Here is a 19229-nt window from a genome sequence, read left to right as displayed (position 1 = left end):
AGTTTATAGTGTTTACAGCATATTGTTGAGAAATATAAAAAAGGTAACTAGCACTATTTAACTGCTTAAATTAGACAATTTACAACTGCTTTTATCAAAGCCTGAATGCAATTCTATCCCTAATGCTACAGTCAGTTCCACAGAGATTCTTTCACCACTTTTGGTATCACATTTGACTTCCTCCAGTGGTACATTGAGCATTTTGATCCCAGTAAGTATTTTCTTATTAATAACCTTTCTCTGTATAAATAGATTAAAGTTTACAGTGAAAAGATTATACTAATATACATACCCACCTCTTTGAAGACCTCCCAAGATCCAATGGAATACTGTTTTCAGTATATATAAATATAAATATCACTTTCCATAAAAAAAAAGCATGGTGCGTGGATTTGTTGTATGTGCTCCATTTTTATTTTAGCTTCTATTGGTGCACAGCAGACCAATGGTGGTGTGTTAGGCGGATGACAATGCATATCTTCACTCAGTTTATTGTGCTGTAGTACATATGGCATTACTGCAAGTCATACAATCATTCAGATTTTCATTTGTTTTTCTGGATCTGAACTTTGATTTTAAAAATTGCAATGTTGAAAAGCCACTTTCACAAAGGTAAGTTTATCCAAAGTAGTAGTGTCCTTTGGTGGTTGGGTTTCAATTAATCACACATCTCAGGAATGGTCAACCTGAGACTGTACAAGACTGCACTTTATTTGTACTCATATATATCATTCTCATTCATCCTCTGAAGTAATACCTTACGGTGGTTTCAGAGGCTAAACCGAAAAAGAAATAAGAAGGAGTTTAACCTTTGAAAAGTTTCCTTTACAAGTGGATATTTTTTCTCATCCAGAACTGTCCAAAAATCAGTTTGTGATACTCTTGTTTTTAACTGTAGGTCAGTTTAAAATTCAATTATTTCCATTTCTAAAATACTGACATTTTTATTCAACATACTTGCAATTTTTGTATTAAATCAATCGACAAATTGATTTAAAATGAATGAACCTTAAAAATAATTTAAAAATTATATTTTCTGATTTTTTAAAATTCATCTGAAGCTCAGCGAGATTTTCACAATATCTGATCTGATTCAATTTCCTTATATTTATAAATATAGATCTCTAAATTTGAAAATGGATGAATTTACATTCTTTAATTTGTGATATCCAAAAAATTTAATACTGACTGAATTGCAGTTACTTTTCCTATTAGTTTATCCTGACCTCATAGGGGAAGACAGCCTCCACATGTGGCAGTTTTGGTCGTCACGCCACTCCCTCTGTACCTAGCCCTTATGGGCTTTACCAGAGGTCATTTTCAGAACCCCAGCAAAAGGCATCTCTCAGCCTTGTTCTTGCCTCAGTAAGGATAACACCAATGCGAATATCACATGTGATATTTCCATCGAGTACTACCAGGAAATGAACTCATTAAAACAAAACACATCTATGTCGAGTCTTTAACAAGACTGATGACATGAAGGAACTGAAGTTAAAAACACATCTACCTACTCGATAGGTTAGAAGTTGCGTTTAACACACAACCATAACATAACACAAAACTAAAAATAAAACTAAATAAACAAAACACTACAAAAACATCAAACATCATAACACCAGAAAAACAAAACCGTAATATAGGAAAGTCCAGGCAGAACTCTAAATTCCCTTGGCAAGTTGCCATGACCAGAAAGAATTGTGTCATATACTTATTAGGGTGAACCCAAGGGGTGCCCTATCAAAGGGGCAAACCATCAACATCTGGGAAGAGATCATGCATGTAACACCCACTCGCTGCCTCATCCCATTTGGCCTGCCATAATGCATTACCATGCTGTTCTATCTCACAAATTTTTTCTCAAGTCAATTCACCTAACTTCTTAACAACATAATGCTGCTGGTTTTCTGACATAATTAAATCTATCAGTATCACACCTGCAATCACCAAAATTGCCTCCTGTGAAATACTACAGTAACCTCCTGTTACCATTAATAATATAAGACGTTGAGCTCTTAATAATATATCCCGATAGCTTTTAAATTTTAGTCTATCCGCCCAAACAGGCACTGCATATAGCATAATTGCCTCGCACACGTCCTTATGCAGGATACTCATAGTCTTAAATTTAAGACTCCAATCAGGATTGACCACTCGTCAAATACCAAAGAAGGCACAACAAGCCTTCTCTGCGTCGTAATTAAGGCAATTCTTGAACTGCAATTTCTCATCAAGAAACATCCCAAGGTACTTTCGTACTTCAACATATTTAATACGAAGGCCTGACATCAAAACACAAGCCTGATGCCTCACTGCCAAATGGCTTTTAAGAAGCATCATCATGGTCTTCTCCAGGCTGAACATCATCTTATGTTGATGACCCCACAACTCAAGTATCTTGCATGTCTGGGTGGCTCGAAACTCAACCTCCCTCTGCAAGCTTTCTTTGAGTAGCAGGAGCCCATTTTTGACACAAGCCACAATGAGACACCTGCCGGACAATCTCAACTGCAGAAGGGAATCAAACTCCACCACCCACAACAATGGATCCAACATACTGCCCTGAGGACAACCCTTGGACAGCGTCTTGCCAACCTCATGCTCGCCCTCATGGAGCAGCACATCCCAATACCTGAAGTAACATTTGCATTAATCACAGTTCACTATGTCCTTTTGTAATTGATGTAATGGCAGAAGGCCACCACAGGTTATTAAATGTACTGGAGATGGCCAGAAAAATTCCCAAGACATATTCCTCCTCACTAGCTCTTACCACACTCATCACGTGGAGTATGGCATCCTCAGTACCCTTTCCAGGACGAAACCTGTATTGATTTTCTATCAATAAGCTTTGTGAGATGAACCTCTCATTTATATGCAGGTACAGAAACTTGTCGAAGACCTTACCAATAACTGGCAGCAACATCCTATTTTTAGTAAATTAAGAATATTATACCATTAGCATGATGACTAGTTTTTGACAGATGTTTTCAGTTCATTTCTAAAATTCTAATGACACCAAGGTATTCTTCCAGTGAAAGAACCAGTAAATATTTTTATACATACTGCATTTGTAGAAGAGTAGAAATCAAAATTAGGACCAAGGTTTACAGAGTATAAAGTTACCTTTACCCATACTATACTGAATCAACTTTTCACAATCTCCATGATGTTACATAATGATCAGTATTAATGGAGTCATGAATTTACAGCATGAACTTAGACATTAGTAGCACTGTTATTATATTGCCATTCATACAGAATTTATTATACAAAGTGTATGAATTTATGTTTGTAATAAACATGTGTGTAAGTATCAAGTTAGATCTATAATAAATTATGATTAATTATACAACCAATGCTTAATTTTGTTGTGTAATTAATAAAATTACAATTAATTTAAAGAGAATGTGGTTACCAAGAAAAAGCATTTGAAAAACATAATAAAAGACTAGTTACTAAAATGTTTTACCCTCATTCAGTTAGGCATTTTTTGTTTTAAGCTTGAATGTGTGGTAGCACCAGAGAATAAGTTTAACTTTAACTATTTAAGCTATTTCATTTGGGTATGATACATTTATTTACATAATTCATAGCATTATCCTCTAATCAGATGGCCACTTGTTGGTGTAGTGATTAGCATGCTGACGTCTAGATTAGCTGATCTCAGGCTCAATTTCCAACAAGACTGTGGCATTTTTTTACTTGTCACTTCCAAAAGTCTCTCATCTCTTTGTTAAAATGTATACATAGCACCTCCAAAGTTATAATACTAAATAAATGTCTGAACTATCATCACTTCAAAAGTGAAAGTCTGTAAATAATTCAAATTGACATAGTGTATGATGTAATTATTCTATAAATTGCCAATAGCTAAAAAAGAATTTGCAAAAAATTTGTGATTTCCCAGTATGAAGAAATGGGGTTGAGAAAGACAAATGATTAGATTGTAAAAAGATCAAATCTTGAGTCTCTTAAACAATAAAATTCATTATAATAAGAGGCATATTTGTTAATTGAATAATTTATTTCTACTGATTTTGACTGTCAAATGACACCTTAAATCTTTTTTTTTGTTATTAATTAACTTTGTTACTGAGGTTAAGATTTAGTAGGACATAAACTTACACACCTGGTCATACACTTATAATTGCAAATAATGTTGTTTTTTTTATGGTATACCTTATATAAACTTTGGATGTATATTTTTACCATTACTAACAAAATGAAATTCAAACATTATTTTAGGTTTAATTAAAAATAAATTGCTAAAATCCACTGACATTTTCCCTGTACTTGTCAGTAATAATTTAAAGATTCTATATTTTAATAAAGTATATTCTATACTCTGTCAGTTTTTTTTTTAGAACAATACAATAGTTTAAAAAATTATCAGTTTTAAAGTTTACACAATGATCATGTAAACAATTGGTTCAGTTGAGCACAGCCAGACATCATCATGGACTGTGACTATGAAAAGAAAAGACAAACTTTTATTCTACATAACCTTGGTTAAAGATAACTAGACCAAGACTATTTACTTAAATTTTTCACTCTGTTGGAATAAATAACCAAAAGCTGATTGCAATTATCAAACCACTTTGTTTCATTATTCCTCAAGTTTTGTTTTGAACAGTTGATGGAAAATTGTTTAACATCCAAAATAAACATCAGAGGTGAAAGGGCAATAAAGGATGAAATCATATTAATATAATTAATTTAAATTTGATGAACCTATATTTTATAATATTATATTTCTATTTTAAACTCAAATTACATAAATGTAATTTTTGTAAATATATAAAAATTGCATAATAAGAAGGCCATTCTAAAAAATATTGACAATGAAAATTTCAAAAACAAAATTTGGAATAAAAATGTTAAAATGCACTAAACATTTTTTAGTAATTTTAGCAAATCACTAAAAATGATTGATAGTGGCATCAACTAGAACAATGAATAACTTTCTGTATTCATTATATTTCAATAGATACCACTGAGCACCCTTGATCAGCTTTCCACCCAAGAATTCTGGTTAATCACTTTTTATCTGGGAAATCTGAAATTTACTGTGTGAGTTGCACACAAAACTGAAAAATATTGTGGAAACAAGAGTTAGTAATATTAAATCTGTTCTTATGTATTATTTCATTTTGTTTGTTTTTTTCACAGAATAAGTTCTATTTGTTTTATTTACTTATTCTATTCTATTTTATTTATTATATTAATAGTAATATATTTCTCTCTCTATTTATTAATAACAATAATGGCTTACAGAAACATAGTAAAACAGAAACAATGACAAAATCATCTAGTCTTGAAAATAAACATAGAGCAGGATCAGAAGCTTTTAAAGGTATTGGGAGAAGTTTAATTAATGTTTTTAACAGAAAACAATTACAGTCTTTTAATGAAAAAAGAAGTCAGAGTTTCACATCTTATATGAAAGCAGAGCAAGAACCATCTGTATGTATAATATCAGTTCTAATGTCTGAAAATGTTTACTACCTAATTTACAAACATGGGGAAGTGTTTTAATTAATGGTTTGCTTTTTGGTTTTCTGGTTGTGTGATTTTAGTGATTTCTATGCTTCTTTCCTTTTTTTTAAAAATAATGAAATGAACAAATGAGTTCATTTTCATGATAAAACTCAAGTTTTCTATCCGCTGCTGAATTTTCAAGAATGCAATTGACATAACTGATTGAACATAATCAATGTGGAAAGGACAATAGTTCTTTCATGAGTAAGTCATAACCATGATCATACGCCCAAGACTGCCATTTTCAACCAATAGTGATTGTACAATATAAACTCTAAGTGTTTTTTGTTGTGATATCCATCAAGCAGTAATTTACTGCACACAAAGTATATTGGAAGATTGGATTAAAAATAAAAGAAGACTTTCAGATTGTACTCTGTCTCTGCCAGCCTTTACTCTAATGCAATGAGTAAACTGCCCATTCCTTGATCTTCCTACTCAAACATTATCAACCACTTTCTTAAATTATGAAAACTTCAATATTCCTAATCAATATATCTTTAAGATTTCTCAAAATATTTATTTTTTTCCTCTTTCTTTCTATTACAAAAGCTTGAAGTTTAGCAAATTTCAATTACCTTTCAAGTTATCCATTTTCAGCTCATTGCTTCTTTAAAAAAATATAATTGCTGTTCAATGTTTGTTCATATCATTCTGACAATATCTTTTAATAAATTCAACATTAATATAATTTAACAATAGATTCACTAATTTCATACTTCACATTTCTTCAATCAACTTGTTCCAGTGCTACTGTTACATTTCCAGTAAAAATATTTTATCCATGTAGAAATGAGGCATCTTTGATTTATTTAGTTTCCTTTCTGCAGTATATGTTCATTTCTTTACCTTAGGATTCCATCTAGGCTTTGACGATTTATTTATGAAACTCTGAATTATTACTATTAGTCACCATTGGGAAAATGATAGTCATTATATACTGTAAGTTTACCATTGTCCCTTACAAAACTGCCTTCACATATGAAGTCATAATTGTGTGTTTTTGTACCAAAAAATTGTTTATCCTTCAGTTTTTTCGTGTTTAACAAATTGTTGCCTGCATTATTTGGTTGTCAGAGTTGCTAACAGTCAATTTTTAATCTTTCAGACATTTTTTAATCTTATTTTTATTGTTATACTATTTAAATATTCATTTGCCTACCCTCCCGCGTTCCCTCCTCAACCACACACACACATGCGCGCATGCACACACACACACACACACATATATATATATATATATATTGTTTTTTCCTCCAAAATATTTTCATTTATACCCCATTATTTTAGCTTCGGATAGCACAATTTTTATCTCAATCACCCCAGTATTTCATTTTTTTGTGTTCAGCTCAGTACTTTATCATACCAAATACCTTAAAATTGTTATTCTCTTGGATCTATTAGGTCTTCTTTATTATAGTTGCTGCCTTTTTTATGTTTTTTCTCCATAATCCTATTTCACTTTTTTGCAGTATATAATTTTTTAATAGGTTTGCCATTAACAATTACCAGATTTAATCAACTGACTTAATTTAATCAGGTAAATTTAATTTTTTTTATCTGGTTTAATCTTGCTTAGTTCCCAATCAGCTGGTCTCAGGATAATTTTCCAGGAGAAATATTATTACCTTTTCATTTATTGTTTCAGCCACCTAATTTTTACTTTCCCATCTAGCGCTGTAGCTATAGAAGGGAAAGTATTGTAATCGGTCCTATTTGAGCATATGCAGTTTTAACTGGATCTTGATGTTTTGACACCTAAAAAACCAGACGGAAATTTTTCAGATGTTTGTATGTTCGTTGCCTCACACCTTATATCTCCATAACCAATGGACTAATTTTGACCAACCTTTGTCAGATTACTTCTGTATTAAGGTATTGATTCCATTCAATTTTCAATTTAAAAGGTCAAGGTGTGAGGCTGTAGAGCATTCGTTCTCAAAGAGGGTGATCGTTCCCTTTTGGGTGCTGGAGGCCTACATGGGGGCAGTAGGAGGCCCACAGAAAATTGGGAGCATTCAGGTGGTCTAGGAAGGCGATGGCTGATTAAAAAAAAGAAAAGCAAAAATTATGTTTTTCTGATATTTCAAATAAAATTAAATACCCACTACACTAGTACAAAAAATTAAAGGGACACCTATATTTTATGATAAAAAATTATTGTTTTCAGAGTACTTTAACTTTGTAACCAAGAGACTTAGAGAGAACAATAAAAAAAAATTAAAGCTTGAATACTCTACTTTTCGACAGGTGCTTCAGATTTCAAAAATCATCAAATTAAAAATAAATCTGTGAGAAAAAAGTTTTAGAAATTTGAAAGTTTTTCTTCGTGTTTGATAGAGCGCATGGCGAAACCAACATTTTTTCAATAAACTGCATTAAAATCATTTAAAAGCTTAAAAGTTTTGTCCAAAATACCACTTTTGTCTTTAATGCTATATCTCCCAATCTAAGCAACACATTAATACAAATAAATATATATATATATATATATAAGAGCATTAAAAGATTTAAATGGCAGAAAGGCTCCTGGAATAGACAAATTACCTGTAGAATTACTGCGCAGTGCAGTTGAGGAAGCGATTGATAGATTAAACAAACTGGTGTGTAATATTTATGAAAAAGGGGAATTTCTGTCAGACTTCAAAAAAAGTGTTATAGTAATGATACCAAAGAAAGCAGGGGCAGATAAATGTGAAGAATACAGAACAATTAGTTTAACTAGTCATGCATCAAAAATCTTAACTAGAATTCTATACAGAAGAATTGAGAGGAGAGTGGAAGAAGTGTTAGAGAAGACCAATTTGGTTTCAGGAAAAGTATAGGGACAAGGGAAGCAATTTTAGGCCTCAGATTAATAGTAGAAGGAAGATTAAAGAAAAACAAACCAACATACTTGGCGTTTATAGACCTAGAAAAGGCATTCGATAACGTAGACTGGAATAAAAAGTTCAGCATTTTAAAAAAATTAGGGTTCAAATACAGAGATAGAAGAACAATTGCTAACATGTACAGGAACCAAACAGCAACAGTAACAATTGAAGAACATAAGAAAGAAGCCATAATAAGAAAGGGAGTCCGACAAGGATGTTCCCTATCTCCATTACTTTTTAATCTTTACATGGAACTAACAGTTAATGATGTTAAAGAACAATTTAGATTCGGAGTAACAGTACAAGGTGAAAAGATAAAGATGCTACGATTTGCTGATGATATAGTAATTCTAGCCGAGAGTAAAAAGGATTTAGAAGAAACAATGAACGGCATAGATGAAGTCCTACGCAAGAACTATTGCATGAAAATAAACAAGAACAAAACAAAAGTAATGAAATGTAGTAGAAATAACAAAGATGGACCACTGAATGTGAAAATAGGAGGAGAAAAGATTATGGAGGTAGAAGAATTTTGTTATTTGGGAAGTAGAATTACTAAAGATGGACGAAGCAGGAGCGATATAAAATGCCGAATAGCACAAGCTAAACGAGCCTTCAGTAAGAAATATAATTTGTTTACATCAAAAATTAATTTAAATGTCAGGAAAAGATTTTTGAAAGTGTATGTTTGGAGTGTCGCTTTATATGGAAGTGAAACTTGGACAATCGGAGTATCAGAGAAGAAAAGATTAGAAGCTTTTAAAATGTGGTGCTATAGGAGAATGTTAAAAATCAGATGGGTGGATAAAGTGACAAATGAAGAGGTATTGCGGCAAATAGATGAAGAAAGAAGCATTTGGAAAAATATAGTTAAAAGAAGAGACAGACTTATAGGTCACATACTAAGGCATCCTGGAATAGTCGCTTTAATATTGGAAGGACAGGTAGAAGGGAAAAATTGTGTAGACAGGCCATGTTTGGAATATGTAAAACAAATTGTTAGGGATGTAGGATGTAGAGGGTATACTGAAATGAAACGACTAGCACTAGATAGGGAATCTTGGAGAGCTGCATCAAACCAGTCAAATGACTGAAGACAAAAAAAAAAAAAAATTATTGGATTATTTGGTGAATAATCACAAATGAAAAATAAACAATCATACAGAAAAAAGAAAGATAACATGAAGAAATAAATCTCAAAAAACAATAAGAAGATGAATATGAAGGAAAAGAAATTGTTAAAACCAAAGAAAGAATAAAAAGATTAAGACAAGAGGATAAATAAAAAGAGGAAGAAAACATGAAGACCAAGGAAAGAATAAAAAGAGTAAGAGAGGATGATGAATATAAAGAGAGAGAAAATTTGAAAACTAGAGAATACATACACAAATTAAGATCAGACGAATTATATCAAACCAATGTACAATTAAATGATTGGCAACAAAAAACAAATAAATGAAATTATGATCAACTTGGACAGTATCAGAGAAGTAATGAAGTAAAATATAAGAATTTTTTACCATTTATTAAAGATTGGGCATGTACTTCTCATTGTATATGTTGTTTTTGTGAGGGTCTATTTTTCAGTCACTCTGTAGTTAACTTTAATGTAGATAACATTACATTAAATAGAAATTGCAGAATAATTAAATAAAATTGAACAGAAATTAAACTACAAAATCAAAAAATAATATGATTCTAAATTATAATTTTCAATTAATATTAAATAATCAGATATTTCACCAAATTTATTACATATACACATATGTAATAATGCCTATTAAATTAAATTACATATACATATTTTTAAAAGTACATAAAATATAATTTCACTAATAACTTCTGATTTTTTTAAATATTTTTTTTTATTGTTATTATTGAATAATTATTTATTGTAATTTTTTTTATAATCACGCATTAATAATTATTAAATCAATATACTTAAATAACAAAAAAAAATAGTTGATATGCCTTAGTTTGTAAGATCCAAATATTTCATTAATTAAAATTTTATTTGGCTATAACTCTGGAACCAATGAAAATAAGTACCACATATATTGTTGAAAACCTTTCAATGAGGGCTTATTACCGCAGTTAAGAAAAAGTCCAAAATCCAATTTTTTTGGATTTTGGGCTTTTTTGGACACTTTTGGTTCAGTCGATTGCAATCAAAAGGGAAGGTGTACAATTAGATGTTACAGCAGTCCTAAATCCAAAATTTCAACATCCTATGGCTATTCATTTTTGAGTTTTGCGAGATACATACATACGTACATATAGATGTCACCCTGAAGCTAGTCAAAATGGATTCAGGGATGGTCAGAATGGATATTTTTACTGAAATCTGAAATTTTTTGTGTGCAAAGGAATACTTCCTTTACTTCATACAAGGAAGTAAAAAGGTTGTCATGAGAAATTTATGTAGGTCATACTTCAGTTATATTTGGTGGGAACAGTTTATACATTTGTTTATAGTCACACTGTGCTTCTAATATGAGATTAGAGGTTGCATTATGCTTGTCATGAGTTCAATTGCCAACAAGAATGTGCATTGTTCATTTATATTCCAACTCATCCGACTTGTTAAAATAAACATGCATAAAGATCTGAGGTCATATCGAATAAAATACTCTGTGGTAGATTTATTTTAATTCCTGTTCATTACTATTTTCAGTGAAATAATTTAAATTTCTATCAAGGATCAAAACATTTTAGATTATATTATTTATTAATATATTCAGTCTGGACATAAGAGTGATTTCATTAACAGTGTAATTCCTGAAATGCAGCTTTTGGTGGTGGATAAATAAAGTTTGGGGATAACTTTTATTTTTTTGTTGAGAAATATTTTCATCAAACAAAATGAAAAAACAAACACTTAGAAATTATTGAATATTGAATGATTCATCTTTAAAACAAATGTTTTCTTACAAAAGACCTTTCAGAATAGGTGTTATGTAAGACATTTATCTTCAATGAGGAGATAGCATCTTCCTCAGTGAAGTTATTGGTAGCACAGTTGTTAATGATACCCATATTAAAAAGGTTAGAAAACCCTTATGTATGTAAATGGATTATATGTTCAATATGGATTGCACTTGTCTATTTAATGTTATTTTTTCCAAATTTTGTGCGCTTGAAATTTGATACACAACACAAACTAAAGATATTATTCCACTACGTACTTAAAGTGTTAAATAACCAGTTATTTAGCAAAACAGTTGCCAGTAATTCTCCTGAAGGTGCTTCTAATTATCTTCAAAAGATCCTTTCAGAGAAAAAGTTTCATTAATTTGAAAGAGTCATTTAATAATTTTATTTTTTCTAAGTATCTTTGGATTTCTAAGTATTTTGGATTTTCTTTGGATTTTTTCCAAGTATTATTATATTTATGTTTCTTTATTAAGAAAATTCTGCCTATCTAATCTTTTACTACATGAAAACTGTTTCTAGTTTTCACTATCGCATTAGTTAGACAGGAAATTCAATTTTTTCTTTTTGTTATTATAATGTTTTTCTACATTTACGGTTCATCTTAATTTCTTTTTCCTAACCATTTGAATGAATCCATTTAACTTTGTAAGAACAACAGTAATGTAATGAAATAGAAAGGTAAGTGGAATTAAAAAGATTTAGTTATCCTGGTTGATGGTTGTTTGCAGGAGTGAGGTATTAATTATATTTACCTATGGTCAGTTGTTTATGTGACAGTCCAGTTTGGTCTTCAAAATGTATGTGTGAGTGAGTGTATGTCTTTACAGATAAAAAGCATAGGATTTAGGCAGGATCTTAGCTTAGTTAACCTTTTTATGTTAGCTTAGTTTTAGTTTTATTTTAGTTTTTTTTTTTTTGGTTTGATTATTATTTTATATAATTTCTTCTTTTCTGTGTTTGCATTGTTTTTAACTGCATTTCTTGACTTTTTTTATTGCACAACCAGTAGTTGCATTCCATAATTTGTATTTTTAACATTTATGGAATATTTGTAATTAATTCATTCTTGAATTTAAGCTGCTTCAAATTTATATCGTCCATTGGGAATGAATGGGACAATAATGACATTAAAAAATAACTAGATAATTAGGTGAACAAAGTACATTTATAATTAAAGTTAAAATTTAAATATATAGCTCAAAAAACTACGTTATAAAATATTAATTCATAAATAAATAATGTTATTATTTATAGAAAGAAAATTACTTAGAAATGAGGTTTATGATTAGAAAACAGTTTTATAATTTTTTTTTAAAACGTTTGCCAAGAATTTTATATGGATTGTGTTGTGAGGATTTGAAACTTGAACAATACGAAAGGACAAAGCAACTTATTTGAAAAGCTTTGAAATATTGTTATGAAGAAACTGAAGTAAACAGATATAATGAAAAATGAGAAGATGGTGTGAGAAAAGGTAATTCAGTGATTATAATCAAGATGATGAGGAAAAAATCTTGGTCGGTCTCCACTATTTAGAAATTGTGTGCAGTAGGGTGCAGTAAGATTATAAGAAAAAGACAGAATGGCAAGGTGGGTTAACAAATATCAAAGAAGGAAGAAGTTATGAAGTAGTCTTGGAGTCTATATCCTCTGTTTGAAATGAAATCAAAAAGAAAAATAGGTTAGAAAAAAAATTACATGACAGGGTAGCAGATAGAATTTATGTGAAAAATTATCTCTCCAAAATTAAAAATATCTATGAGCTTCTGTAGTGTGCATATGATACTGTTACTTCTTAAGATCTCATTGATTTTCAAGCTCACAAATATCAAATTTTGTGTTTTGCTTAAAAAATTAGAATAGAATAACATTACTTTAAGAAACATATGGTAAAATGGTAATGAAAAACACAAGTCTATCAGTGGCACAAGTGTTTCTATAAGGATCATGTTACTGTCCATATTGTTTGTAGTGGATACCCTACTGTAGTGGTTAAAATGTATTTACAGTGATAGAAAAGAATTTTTTGAGGAAATATCAGCATACATGAAATATCAATTGAAAGTTTCCACAGTTTTTCCATAATTATTTGCAAATGAATATGCTGTCAATACACTGTTTAAAAAATATTATCATCACATAATCCATGCTGATCAAGATGTTTTTGCACAGTTCAGCATGATATCTCTGAAGAATCCACTAAACTTTCTTTTGTTAGCAATAACATTTTGTCTTATTTCAAACTGACTGAAATTTAAATAAAACCTTCTATAATTTGTATTTAATATAAAAAATCTCCTAATCAAATTTCTTTGCTCAGATAAAGTTTTATAATTTTCAATTTAAATTACAGTATATAGTAATCAATCTAAAAAGTGTTTTATTTATATTTTTAATATGATTTAACATAGATCGCAAAATTTAAATTTTTATGTTTAATTTTCTATGTAAAATTTTAATGGTAAAAAATATTATGTTACATATGGATAACCATTGACATAGCTTTATGTTGATGTTTTCTTTCGTAATAGCTACTAATATTAATATTGCTACTAGTAATTATTATACAAAGTGCTTGTCGTGAAGATGGGTAAGTGTCAGTTCAATTTTCATCAGAGGTCTTAGTTGTGATGACATAATAATAATTAATGCAAAGTATTTACTTGTAAAATATCACTACAGACAAATTTGTGAATAAAAATGTAATTATAATTTAATATTTAAATTAGTTTATGATTTATATATGTATAACAATTGCAAAACCAGTTCAATAATAAGATAAAGTTAATTAGTATATACTTTTATTTGCGTCACTTTGAAGATTATTAAGCTGATGATTACATTATTGATGTAATATTACTAAGTCTTGGCTTATTATATCTCTGTCTTTTTTTCTAGAGCTGAGTATTAACTATACATAGTAGAAAAATTTAGTCAAAAAAATACCTTGATATTGAGAGGACTTTTTAACAAATTGTTTTATTTACTATTATATTTAACTAGATTGTAAAAGTACAGCTGCATCTTTTCTTATCATCTACTTACATTTAAATCGCACACTTCTGATTTTTTTAAAAACCCCTTAAGAAGAAAAAGAAGGCTGCATTTGAAAAATTTTGATTTTGGACCAGAGATAGTGTTTTGTGTTTCTAATACCATCAAACCTGGTTCCTTCAATTAAAAAGCTGTGTTCGCTGACATTTTGCAAGATATCTGTGAATGTTTCTCTTATGAAAGGGCAATCTTTTATTTTTAAATTTTCATTTGCTAGATTTGTCCAAATAGATAGGAAAAATGGGCAAAAAATTTGTTTTCTGTTTTTTTTTTTTTTAATTTAGAGCTCAAATAAGATCAATATAATATAGACATAGACAATTGAATTAACAGAAAAAAACCATAAAAACAAGCCATGTGTTTGAGAAAATTTCCCAAAATGTGTTTGAGATTAATGAAGTTTATTTAAAAGTTGAAATGCTTGTAAACATTACAGAATTTCTGCAGAATTAGTTTAAACTTTTATAAAAAAATAAATTTAACATTACTCTGTGCTTAATACTAAAAAATGTGCTTCCAGAAGATCTGCTGTTTACTATGATATAATTTCTGTTGCTAAGGTGAACACTTTCAAAAAAAATTTTCCAGAATTATATTTCCAAGTATCAATAGAAAATGGATTAGATAATTTTTTTTTTAATGCTAAAATTTTAGTAAGTTCAGAGATACTCCTCAGGCAGAAAGAGATTATAAACTTAGTTATTGTCTAAAGAAATTATCTTAGAAGAACGTTGGTTTATGTATATAGTTTTAAATTCAAATACACAATTGTTTCAAATATTATAATTTCCTTATTTTGTTTGATTAGGAATCATCTAAATAAACAATCTTCACAACCAATACTATATTAATATCTTATTTAATTAGTGTAAGAGTTAGAAACATTTATTTTTTAACTTCTGTATAATTTTTTTTTGCAGGAGGTTGAAAAGAATCTATCACCAAAACAGTGTGCTGTCCTTGAAGTAGCATTAGATACAATAAAACAATATTTTCATGCTGGTGGTAATGGCTTAAAGAAGACATTCCTGGAGAAGAGTCCTGAATTACAATCACTTCGTTATGCCTTGTCGTTGTATACACAAACAACAGATACACTCATCAAAACATTTGTACAATCACAAACAAATGAAGGTATGATTTTTTTTTTCCTTTTTTAGCTTTATATGTTAAATTAGTTATTAATTTAAGAAATGTACCATTTATTAAACAGTGTAATAATGTCCAATGATATGAGGTAAACGTGTTTTATATTAATTTTATTATTTATTTGAATTAATAGCAGCAACATTGTAATTTCAAACTAAATAAATAATACCATAATACCTATACAGAACAAATTTTTGTTTTTCACTTGCTTCAAAACTTCAAGTTTGTAACAAAACCAGTATTAAAGTCTAGACTGACCATATAGTTTTTGTAATTGAAATCTAATTTTTTCTTCAAAGTTGTTTTAATTTTAAACTTAGCCTATCTAATCATTCTTTATATAACCAGGTGCAAACGCAACTAACAGTTTCTACATAATCTAGTAAAAATAAGCATTTTGTCCAAAAGCTTTTTTATAAGAAGAGTTCACAGAAGAGAATGAGATCCCAGTGTTAGAAGCATTTTACAGGTGTTGCATACATTTTTAAAAATTTCTAAAATATATTTAAAACACATACTATGTTATAATTAACCTATTTTTTACCCAGTATTTCTTTTAATAGCTCTTTAAAGAAGTTTATAGAACGCAAAAAAATTTGTGTAGTTTTACAAGATTGCCTAGAAAAAAATTTTATTTACTAGAAAATGGTTAACATTTATATTCAGTTTGTGGCCCAGGAAGGTAGAAAGAGGAATAATAGGGACAAGTAGCTTCCTCAAAAAAATATTTGCTGAACATTTAAATTTTTAATCACAAAGTAATTTTTTTTTGTGAGATTGAACATATAGTTTTAATCTGTATGATCACTCACAAGAATCAATTTCAACTTTAGGAAATTAAAATTTATCATAAGCTGCCGACCAAGGCGTCCAGTTATGGTGATTGATATCATTTCAGATCCTAATAACTATTCATCAGTGCGTGCTTTTTAAAAACAGAATTTTATAAAACACTGTCTGGAATACATGGGTTAAAATTTTTCCATGAATCAAAATTTATTTCAGCAGAACTTCTTTACTACAACAAAGAGCAGTTTTGAAATCTACAAAGATGACCTTGTAACTGGAGAGCATTCTGAGAATTTATTTAATTTAAAATGTTCTAAAACAAAAAAAAGGTACAGTCTCAATAATTTAATTTCAATTTAATTCTAATTAAGTGAAAAAGTTTTATTCTTTTTCATTAAAGAAAGATAAATTGTAAATTGTTAATACTACTCATTGGTCAAATCTTAGAAGAATTTACCTGAATAAAAACTTGCATTTTTAATTTATGATACATTTCTCATAACTTTTCTTTCATGAGATGAAGCACAATAGGATGTTATTCCCTTCACATGAAAGTCCGTGACCAATCATGTGTCAGTTTATTTTAGCTGAAAAGCACAAATTCTTCGCTGATGATTATTCACAATGAGAGTTTTTCTGTTTTTGGAAAAAAATATTCATGAAGTGATTAGAAAATATTGAATTTATTTATATGTAGATTTCATTAAATATAACAGTAACTGAATCGTTCCAAGTGCATGCATGATGATTTATTGATCAAAGAACCTAAAAAGGTTGTCTTAGGTGTGTGAAAAAAAAACAAAAAAAAATTGGTACAGGAAGAAGCAGTTTATTAAATGACGTTTAATCAGCAGTCTATTAAATGACGTTGTCTACAGTTCTCTGTAGACAAGTGTACTCAATGATGAAGAAGTCACCACATGTGGTAGTACAGTTGATGGGAGTAGCAAAAAGGTTAACATCATGTACCCACACTACAGATGCTTCTGGAATGTTCCAAGTATTACAGCCTGACATGATTGATAAAAGTACAAGAGAGTATGGCGTATGAAGACTTAAGCTTAGAAGTCTCATTCCTCAAGAAATATTCTTCAGAGGTAGGACTAATCTAACCAAGTACAAAGTGAGTTCTAACAAGTTGAAATTTATAGATGTCTTAACACTATACCCTATGGTTTTTGTGACCTATTACAACTACCAGTTTGACTCTCTGTTAGGTGTAAGAAGCCTAAGAAGTATGATTACTACCCATACTCTCTTGCACTTGTTATTGTTAAAAAAAGCATAACTCAAAAATGTTTAACTAAGCATCTATGTAGATGCTTAGATTTTAAGAGGTCTGTACTACCCTATGATGTACCTGTTGATATATATAAGCTTCTATTCCCTCTGAACACTTTAAATAACAGTCCAATGAATTGTGCAAAGGATATATCCAGGACTATGAGTATTAAAGATCAAGCTGGACAAAATCAAGGACAGTTATGAAACAAAGGAGGAGTATTCTTGTAATAAGAAAAAACAACGGATATGGAGTTTGGACACAGACAAGAAAGCAGACAACATTTATAAGAGAACTGCAGCTAAAATAAATTTAAATAACCTAACGGGTAAATTCAGGCATAGACAAATTATTTCATATGACATCACAAGGTCATACATGACGTCATATATGATATTATATGTGATCACATGGGACTCAGACATACATGATCATTTGAGGCCTGTAACAAACGATGGACATTAGACTCAAAAAGACCAACATCATTGTGATAAATGACAACATAGTAGGAATATCACACAATAAGAAAGATTACTATGCATGGGATTTGACCAATGTGAACTTCCACATGGCAACTTTCATAATTATAGATGAAGAATGACACTAAAATATATGGTAAAGAGTTGCATCATCAAAGAATAAACTTCCAAGACTACTAATTTGTCTTTAAGGTCTTTTAGGTTTTGTAAAAACTAGTACCTTTTTTACAGTAGACTTAAGCAGTCATCAAATCTTATTATTTACTGTTGTTTTCTAGAGAAAATTAAAATTTTCATCAAAATTAATTTATTGTTGAATACATTACTTGATGATATTTCAACTGCTGCATCAAAATAAATTTTGAAGGGACCAAAAAACAAATGCATATTAGTGCATTTCTGCCATATTGAGTAATACAATTACTCAAATCATATCATAATAATCTAATAAAATCAAATTGTAAGGGTGTTCTGATGACCCGCGATAACCTAACATCAAATGAGAAATCATATTCTATGTAAAATTTCACTAAAAACAAAAAAAAAGGTACAATTTCATAATCACCTATGGTGTTTCCTGCCTGTCGTAAGAAGCAAATAAATGAAAATTAACACCGTGTACGTTGAGCATAGAAAAATAAGCCTCTAATGTTTGCTAAGTTTCTTTGTTTTGTTTTCATAGAATTTCGGTGATATGATTTAACTTGGATTCATTGATATCATTGAAACAGATTATTATCATCCACACTAATGTTGTTTCCCACTTGTATCTCTATTACTTTTTTACCTTTTTTAATTTGTCATAAGTACTAATGTTAGATTTATACCAAATCAATGTAAGAAAAGAAAAAATAATTTTATTTTTTTTAATGATTCATGTAATTATTTTTTATTCATTTTACATACTACTTTTCTAATATTTTTCCTAATAAAAAAAATTTGTCAAAGATATGAGAAGCAAAAGTTTTAAAAAACACTTCCAAGGACAAATGGAAACTTACAAATGTTAAACAAGAATTAAATCATGCAGAATCTGCTCATAATTAATATTAAAAAGCATCTATCCTGTTTACACCCTTATAGTGAACTATGAAAATAGAATAATCTGACCTGAATAAAAGCTATTTC

At 29.5% G+C, this 19229-nt stretch overlaps 1 protein-coding gene across 3 annotated transcripts in view; it reads left to right on the top strand.

Moving 5' to 3' along the window:
- The window catches only part of unc-13, a 915368-nt gene that overhangs the window by 861148 nt on the left and 34991 nt on the right, over positions 1-19229 (top strand). For 2 of the 3 annotated variants that reach the window (XM_075371036.1, XM_075371027.1), the window contains exons 22-23: positions 5278-5466; positions 15323-15536. In XM_075371036.1, the coding sequence (XP_075227151.1) occupies positions 5278-5466; positions 15323-15536 (403 nt within the window). The remainder of the gene's footprint in view (positions 1-5277; positions 5467-15322; positions 15537-19229) is intronic. The other variant, XM_075371044.1, reaches the window with a different exon arrangement.

Source organism: Lycorma delicatula, chromosome 1 (assembly GCF_047948215.1).
Source record: "Lycorma delicatula isolate Av1 chromosome 1, ASM4794821v1, whole genome shotgun sequence".
NCBI classification, from domain to species: domain Eukaryota; kingdom Metazoa; phylum Arthropoda; class Insecta; order Hemiptera; family Fulgoridae; genus Lycorma; species Lycorma delicatula.
Note: the sequence above shows the minus strand (reverse complement) of the source record. Positions and strands in the feature narration are given on the sequence as shown.